This window comes from Pinus tabuliformis, chromosome 1_2 (genome assembly GCF_031772625.1).
Source record: "Pinus tabuliformis cultivar Carrire ecotype Pingquan chromosome 1_2, CPIR1, whole genome shotgun sequence".
NCBI lineage: Eukaryota > Viridiplantae > Streptophyta > Pinopsida > Pinales > Pinaceae > Pinus > Pinus tabuliformis.
This window is the reverse complement of record NC_142298.1, coordinates 921,904,383-921,913,578: the sequence shown is the minus strand read 5'-3', so window position 1 is coordinate 921,913,578 and position 9,196 is coordinate 921,904,383. Positions and strand designations below refer to the sequence as shown.

The window sequence follows — 9,196 nt, the reverse complement described above, 5'->3', positions numbered from 1 at the left end:
TTTAAGTTCAGTATGACGTGTATATTTTGAAATAAATCGTATTTAACCTCTAAAAACGCAGAAAACGTCTGAACGGACGTCAAATTTAACGCAGAAAACGTGCGTCAAATTTTAACCCCAGTTGGGAGGCAATACACACTACATGCTTTACGGCCACAACGTGTGGTGGACCGTGGATTGCCCAAAACGACGGAATGGGGCGTCGTGCCATGGCCATAGCACTGTAGCAGTGTATGGCGATGCACTAAGCCAACCAATGCCAAACGCTAGACACAGATGTCGTTGTCTACGCGCGAATTAAATACCTTTATTACCATAGTTCACCTAACTACAGCTTTTAATAATTTCATCTGTGTCCAGAACCAAACCCTCACAGACAAGGTCGTCTACCGCTGCATACACCGCCTTTATCTTCCATACCTTACCCAACTGCAGATTCAGAATCCAATCGTTGTCCGGTTCTTCCATTCCTGGTTCATTGAGCTTCCTCTTCATAGCGGCCATGGCAGATTTGCAGATCCCCACTTCATCTGCCAACGAGACTGCAGGATTTCCTTTCACAAATCCATCGACCACAAACTCTCAATCGTTATATGACGTATTCATCAATCACCGAGGGGCTGATGTGAAGAAGTCGATGGCGAGCATTCTTTACCATTCTCTCCGACAAATGGGACTGCGCGTGTTTCTCGATTCCGACGAATTTGAGTTGGGCGATCACATTCCAGACAAAATACAGCACGCCATTCTCTCTTCTTCTGTTCAAATCGCTATTTTGTCCGAGAACTATGCCTTTTCTCCCTGGTGTTTGGCCGAACTCGCTTTAATGTTAGAAACCGATGCTAAGCTTGTTTCCGTTTTTCATCATATTCCGCCTTACTTCGCTCGTCACTGCTGGGGAGTATACGCTGATGCATTTCGGAAACACGAATCGGATGGCAGATACAGCAATGCAGAGATTACGAAATGGAAGGAAGCCCTCCATAAAGCTTCCAATATCAAAGGATGGGAATTGAATGATCATAACGAGTAAGGATTTCCAATAGCTGTCTTTATTTGGTTCTGTAGTTTTGCTGTTTGTCGTTTATTTTAATATTCAACCATCGTATCTAGTTCTTAATTTTTACAAGCATAAAAAGCCTTTCTAGACACATAACAGATTGATTCCTTTTAGACACATAACAGACTGATTCTACTAAGTAAACAAATACAGAGAAAGTAGATCTCCGTATAAATTCCAGATGAGAAAGTAAAAATCTTGGATTGATTAGATTCCGCATTATCACATGGCTTTCATATAAATATGTTCAGGGACGAGGGGCAGCTCTGGAAGGACATAGTCGACACCGTATTAAAAGAGGTGAAGAGGAGATCATCATTAGAAGTTGCCGAACACCCAGTGGGGCTTGAGGAAGCTGTGGGTGACTTCGACAGAAGAAGGGAGAGGGAGAATAATCCTAAACTTGTAGGAATAGTGGGCATGTGCGGGTCTGGTAAAACAACCCTTGCTACAGAACTGTTCAACGTCAAACGTTCTGCATTTGATGCCTCGTGTTTTCTCCATGATGTGTGCAAAACATCTGCAGTGAATAATTTGGCGACTCTTCAAAGGATTATTTTGAAAAAGTTACTGAATCTTGATTTAGAGATTGACAGCGTGATTGAAGGAAAGTGGATTCTCGAGGATCGTTTCGCAAAAGTTGAGACCACTTCTCGCTTTCTCATTATTTTAGATGGCATTGATCATAAGGAGCAAGTAGATGCCCTCTTGGTCCAAAAAGTCCTTCAAACCAACAGTTTGATAATTATCACGTCCCGTGACAGGAGCGTGTTTACTAGCCGCCCCCAGGCTATGCTCTATGAAATGAAATCGATGGACGAAAAGCATGCGAGGGAGCTCTTTTGTAGGCACGCCTTCAACCAGCCCAGCCCAGTTATCGGATCTGAAAATGTAGTGGATGGCTTCATGAGACAGTGTGATGGCTTACCTCTGTTGCTTAAAGAGTTCGGAGCCCTACTTAATGGGAAATCTGAAAAGGAATGGGAGATAGAACTGCATAACTCATTCAAAAGGCCGAATAGAGACATCAAAAACAAATTTCAAACGAGTTATGATGCACTGGAGCAGGACGAGAAGGAGATGTTCCAGGACGTTTCCTGCTTCTTCACCTGCCACCCGAAAAATACGGCCATAAGGATATGGAATGCGTCGGGATGGAGTGGCGACATTGGTCTTCAAACGCTTAAATACAAGAGCTTAATTGAAGTACACCATGGAGGAGAGCTAAGTATGCACGATCTCTTCAAATATTTAGGTAGGGGCGTAGCAAGCGACACAGCAGCTGCTGGTCGAAAATTTCCACGTCTTTGGAAGTCCGCGGATATAAACAAACTGGTATAATTCTCGCCAATAAATTTAAGTTTTTCAGACATGCTACTGCTATATTGACTTCAAATCCATTTCAATTACCTGCAGCACAATTTTTAGAATGTTTTCTGAGTGCAGGAAAGGCAAGGGTTTGAGCGTGTTCTTAGAAACGGCTGTACCTTTCGGAGCTTTCTTCACCTTCCGTACTCCCATGGAAAACAACAATTGTACGAAAATTCAAGAAATAAGCATTCTTCCGCAATGAACCAGAGCGGCCGTTCTTCAGAACTCTCAAAAGTCCATTTCTTCGTAGGAAACGATCATCTTCAGCCTGAAGTTTTGAGGTCATCCAGCGACCTGCTGTGGCTCAAGTGGGAGAACTGCCCTCACAAATGCATTCCTTCATGGATTCCTATGGAGAGCTTACGACATTTAGAAGTTATCGATGGAGATCTCGAACATTTGTGGCAAGCTAACTCTGAGGTAAAGATAATTTCTATGCCTAATATAATATAAAGTTTTTATTCAAGTTGATTGGAATTTGGATTTAGGCTTTTGTGATCCCTATCAAGTTGGGAGAATTTTTTTTTTTTGGCCAAAATTAAATTAGGATTCTTTTGTTGACCCGTTTCGAATCAACTAATATGGCTCATTGTCAAGACAAGTTGAATAAACAGATCTCGCTTGCATATTAAATAAATGAAACAGAACCTAATGTGATTTTCGCCAAAAAATTCTCTCAACTTGATTGGAAACATCAAATATCACAGGCATATACATTTTTTTATTGATTTAAAAAAACAAAAACACATTATATATTATATATTTTTTATGTGTTTATTTACTTTTGATTTTTTAAATATAACTGTTTATTATTTCATAAATTTAGTTATTTATCTTATCTGAATTAAACGTTATATCTTTATCTTATTATTTTATAAATTTAGTTATTTATCTTATTTGAATTAAACGTTATATCTTTATCTTATTATACTTGTCTATAGCATGTTAGAGTGCTAGTGCTGTAGTTTATAGTGTAATTATTTTATAGTAAAATTGTTAATTTTAAAAAGATTTTATAAAATTTTAAAGTTTTTAGAAAATAATTATTAAATTGAATATTTTGAAAATAAAAAATAAGTTTTGAAATTTTTAAAATTAAAATTTTTATTTTTACTAATTTTACAGGGTTATAAATAAAATTAGTGAGAAATAAAATTTATTTTAAAAAAAATAAAAATAAAAAATTATATTTCATTAAATATTATCATATTTTTTTGTATTTTAAATGTGAAATTATTTTATATAGATTTACTTTTATATATAATATTAACATATATAATCCGGTTAATATAAGAAAAACATTTAAAATTATTATATTACTATTTAAATAAAATATTCCTAAGTTATAATAGGAAATCTTTATAAAATCTATTTTAAGTCTTACTACTAACACTTCAATACTATTGTAACAATTACAAAAAATTCCAACAAACACACTTGTGAATTTCTATGGCTTACTATATCAATATAAAAATATTTTTGAAATATCTAATTTATTAATAACCTTAAGTCTCCCCATACTTATAAATATTTTTCTATTTTTTTTCATAAAAATATAAAATGCCTAAAAATTAACTATTCATTTACTAACAACATATTTAAAAATAATATAATGTATTGATAAGAAAAACATATGTATTGAGTCAACATGTCTTTTCATAATTAATTATGTGTTCCTTTAATGTTTTTTTTTTTGTAGGTAAAAATGTTGCCATTTTTTTCTATTTATATTAAACAAGAAGACCAGATACACTGTTTTGGTGGCCTCAACCTGCCCCGTAGGGAAACCAGGTCTGTTGGCCACCTTATTTTACTATAAGCGTTCCAAAAGCAAAATTTTACAAGTCTCTCCATAGCGGCTATGTGCACTAAACACCAGAAACTGTCTATTAATCTACTGACTTGCATACAAACAGTAAAAAGGAAAATTTAGAACACTGCAACAGGTCCTCATGGCCTTATTTCTTATTGGTTCCATTGTTCTGGTCGATATCCATTGGGATGTCCATTCGTCCCTCCTGAGTGGTGTGGATGCACGTAGACCGGGCCCGAGCCATCTCCTCTAGTTTGTCATTTTGCCTGATCATAATGGTCTGAAAGTTTTTCATCTCCTTTTGTAAATTTGGCACCCCATTGGCTATTTCTACCATTTCTTTTGCAACCTGTTCCATAGCTTTCGCTAGAAGGCCTTTGAGAACCCAGTATATGTGCAGGGACTGCCTGTACAGGGTCAGCCTGCCTCTCGTATTTCCTGGGTCTCTGATCATCTCTGCCCATTCCTCTGTCTCCGACGCTGACTGTTCTTCCAGAACCTCAGACTCTAAATTTTGAATTATCCTTCTGATATCCTCATTCGTTCCTTCTTGATAGGCTTGTGCTGCTTCCTGAACCACTGACTGGGTGGTCCTTCTCCCTCGGCGACGATTACCCTGGTCATCTGTTTGCCTATCTTCCAGATTGCCTTGCCTAGGGCGGCCTCTACCTCCACATCCTCGTCCACGACCCGTTCGTGCCATTCTTTTTCCTTTCCTCTCCTGTACACAGTTCTCCATTCTCACCATATAACAGATGGATTAAGCCTTCTGTCATTTGGGTCAGATATTGGGTCATGGCCTTCATCTTCGGGTCCCCGCTACCCCTCTTCTCTTCTGCGCCCACCATAGGGTTATGTGTTCCTTTAATATTATATAATGTTTCTCTGTCAAATATTTTTACAAACCTTTAATAGCTAGTTTGATTTTATGATATTAAATATTTATCTTTTAAACATTTTTATCTACTTTTAATAGCTAGCTTGATTTTATGGGCAACTTGTGTAAGAGTCATCGAAAGCCTTTAAATATCAAGTTGTCAAATAATTCAAAGTAAAAACTTATAAGCATTTGTAGATGTATTAGTTATTTAAGAATATAGACAAACAAATTTTTTTTTATGTAAAATTTTAACCATTTATTTTAATATTTTAAAATTTTGTTTTAATATTCTAGAGTGAAAAAAACCTAAATTTAAAAATTGAAAAAAATTTAAACCATTTGATATCACTTACCAAATGAATCACTTACAAAATGAAACCTTGCATAGGCATAAGAGGTAATTTATTACACTTATTTCATATATGATACACGGCATTTTATTTTTAATTTATTCGTTCGCAAAATAAACGTTCACTTTATTTTCTATCTTATTTTTATGTAGTTTTTTAAACTCACAATTACAATGTAGTTTTTTGAACTCACAATTACTATTCAGTAAATAAAATGACATCGGCGACTTCGAATCTCAGGATCCTTTGGAACTGACGCAGCTGATCATCCAGCGGAATCCGTTGACAGTCCTGCCAATGCAATTTGGATGTTTGACAAATCTCCAGCATATAGACTTCCATGGTTGCAACCAGTTGGAGACGTTACCGAGCTCATTTAGTTGTTTAACACAGCTTCAATATCTAAATCTAAGTAACTGCGAAAGTCTCTGGCTCGAGCCATGCAACCTATCTTTTGGACACATATCGCATCTGAAGACGCTGCATCTGCTCGGAACAACTGTCGACGAGGAAGTACTAAATCAAATTGTAAAATTGAGCAGCTTGGAATCTCTGATTATAGGAAGCGATTCTTTGAAAAGTTTACCATCTGTGAAGGAATTGAGTCTCTTAAAAAATTTAAGTATACGTACGTCTGAAGTTGAGCATCTTCCAGAAGGAATTGGAGAGCTCACTAATCTTCAAACCTTGGAGGTGGAGGACTGTCCACTAACCGAACTGACTTTTACAACTTCAAAAAAAAGAAAGTTCGAAGGCCCAGAAACTGTCTGTCTGTACAATAGTTTGCACTCTGAATGGAAATCTTCCATAAGGAAGCCTATGTGTATGATTAGCCTTGAAAATATAACTCTACAAAACACAAATGTAAGGATGATAACAATCAGTGGAGAATTCTGCCCCCGTCTTAAAACGCTCAACCTGAAGGAGAACAAACATTTAGTTGAATTTGATTTGAGCCTCGTCTCTACGCTGGAATGCCTTTGTCTGTCGGGCTGTAGCAGATTGAAGAGGATTTCAGGGATGTGCGATCTGGTAAAGCTGAAAGAGTTGGCGATAAGCGGGTGTTGCGAGCTGGAAGACCTTCCTAGTCTTGCACCTCTCATTGCCTTGGAGCGGTTTACAGCCGATCAATGTTGGAAGCTGCATAACACTGGAGGTGTTGAACTGCTGAAAGGATTAAAAGAGTTCAGACTTGTAGCTGACAACGGGGCCATATGGAACTGCTTTCATGGCTTGCAGGTAAATTATAATTATCAATATATTCATGTATTACATAGCTGCAATATTACTTATTATTAAATTTACTTTGTGAGAATATTGCAGAGATTTCCGTCGCAGGAGATGATTTTAGGTGGGAAAGCAGCAGCAGTAGCAGAGCTCGGAGATCAGGAGTGGATTAATTTCAGTGCATCGGACGATCCTGATGGGACAACGTATGTGATAGGCGGCGATAAAATCAAGTTATGGGGTTCTTTGAACACCACGAGTGTAGTGACGATAATATGCCTTGTGATCGAGTCTTTCAGCGAAAATAGTTGGGTCAGGTTTGGGGGGTTTCCAGGTATACTGGACCTTGAAGGCATTGTATGCATCAAAGCAGGAGAGTGGATAATTGCCAGTGTGTTCGCCACAGAATGGAAGGGGGATATCGGAAATTTGGAGAGATTTCAGGTTACGCTTGACAAATCTACTTGTTATGAATTGAAAAAGGCATTTATAGCGATGGTGAATAAAGGAAGTGAAGACAATATCACTGAATTCTTGAACGAAATATTTGTTTCAAAGATAGACGCACCGGCACCAGAGCAATCTGAGCCAAACTTTAAACTGCAAGAAAGCGTGAAGGCTCGACAATGTTCTTTGGCGTGATCTTGATACCAACCAATGAATATGGCAAATTGGTTTTCGGATTCTCATGTTTGGATAGGAATTTCAAATCCGCAATTTCTGCGACTCTATAACTGTTTCGACCATTTTAATAAATAAAATAATGTTGACCAACCAACGTGAGAAGGGCCCGTCAAATTCCATCCCTCGTTAACAGTTTACTCTATTCTATCTGGAAACAATATATTAACGTGTGAAGCAATGTGGCATTTTAAATTCAATGACAGAGACTGTGTCAATTATAGAGTTAATTGTGTGGGCCGCTGGGAGCAATATGCATGATTAAATTCACTAAACAAATCTTTATAATGAACAAAATATTAAATTTTCTATTAACTTAAACGGTTTACTAAAGGCTTGAAAAGAAGGAAGCATTATATTTTATAAACATTTTGTGGTTAATATCCTTTCGTACATTGAGATGTAGTATAGTAATTTGTTTAAATATATTTTTAAAAAATGGTAAAATTCATTTTATTACGATATAGTTGTTAATAAATTAATTTTAGTGAATAATTTTTAAAGTCAATATAATGGTGAATAAATATAAATTTATATTAATAAATTTAATAAACCTATTTTCATATATATATAATTAAAATTTATTATTAAAACACTTTAATGATAAGTTAAAATTTATAAGCTATAAAACATAAAATAAATAATATGTTAATTAATTTTATTTTTTAATATTCACAAAGGAAACTGTGATTTTTATTTATTAGTGTTGTGATGCCAAGTATATGTTACTTTTAAATTTACTTTATCCTATCATTTACTTATTCAACTAGTATTAAGTAGTATTCATCCATATCAACATCTATAAGTTACAACAATACCATGACATAAGTTTATAGGAATTAAACCTTTTTTCTTTCTTTTAAAGATTAAAGCTTAATTGTGTCCACTTTTCCAAATAAAAAAACCATCCTACTTTGCATTAGCCTTAATAGTTTGAAGTCTTTGTCATGACGAAAGTCAATAGCATTAATAATTTACGAGTGAGGTTTTGTAAGGCTATGAATTTATACCCATTGAAATTTACGTAGCTTTAGAATTTTTGTTGAATTTACATTGATTGTAGATCTTTAAAAAAGTGTTTGTCACACTCTAAGTCAATAGCCTCTTAGATGGGTGTTTTTTTTGGTGTAGTTGAGAAGAATTATAATTAAATTTTATTAAATGACATATTAGGCTGAGCTCATATTCTTTAGTTGTAATGATTTTTAATTTTATTTTTGAATGTTTTCTATTTTAAGAATTTTAGGTTTTTTTAACTTTATCGTATGGAAAAAATCTCAAGAGTATTATAAGAAAATGCATTTTATAAAACTACACACTTAAATCTATTTTGAGAAGTTTTAAGATTTATGTTCAATGGTTTAGCTTTTACTTGATTTGTGGTTTGCCACCTAAATTTTGGATTATGACTAGCTACTCTATCGTTGTTAGAACCATAATTTTGGATTATGACCAACTGTTAAAGTGATTTTTTAATGAGATTTTTTTTCTTGAAAAAAAGATATATATCATGTCAAATTTACCATCATGACATAAGGTTTAGATTATTTTCTTGTGTCGAGTTTAGTTCCTATCACATCTTAGGTTCAAATCTCAAGGGGAGGGGTTGAGAGCATTAATTATCGATCATAGCCAATAAAAACAAAAACAAAAAATATAAAATTTACGCTTCATTTAAATGTTGGATGTGGGGTTGAGGGAACGAACCGATGTTGGATGCGAGGAGAGGTTGAGAGCATTAATTACCAATCATAGCCAATAAAAAAAAAGGAGTATTTACACTCCATTTAAACATTGGACATTCATTTGCATCG

General features: G+C 35.2%; 1 protein-coding gene across 1 annotated transcript; it reads left to right on the top strand.

The window, feature by feature from the left end:
- Window positions 1-262: 262 nt before the first annotated feature.
- LOC149208957 (TMV resistance protein N-like) lies at window positions 263-7,630 on the top strand. Its single transcript, XM_089396227.1, has 5 exons — window positions 263-1,029; window positions 1,312-2,395; window positions 2,507-2,851; window positions 5,715-6,713; window positions 6,798-7,630. The coding sequence occupies exons 1-5, from the start codon at window positions 503-505 to the stop codon at window positions 7,341-7,343; spliced, it is 3,501 nt and encodes a 1,166-aa protein (XP_089252353.1). The 5' UTR covers window positions 263-502; the 3' UTR covers window positions 7,344-7,630.
- Window positions 7,631-9,196: the final 1,566 nt, after the last annotated feature.

Coding starts and splice junctions, on each gene's coding strand:
- LOC149208957 (XM_089396227.1), top strand. CDS start 503: ATGGCAGATTTGCAGATCCCCACTTCATCTGCCAACGAGACTGCAGGA. Junction 2,396..2,506: donor CCGCGGATATAAACAAACTG/GTATAATTCTCG, acceptor TTCTGAGTGCAG/GAAAGGCAAGGGTTTGAGCG. Junction 2,852..5,714: donor TGTGGCAAGCTAACTCTGAG/GTAAAGATAATT, acceptor TTCGAATCTCAG/GATCCTTTGGAACTGACGCA.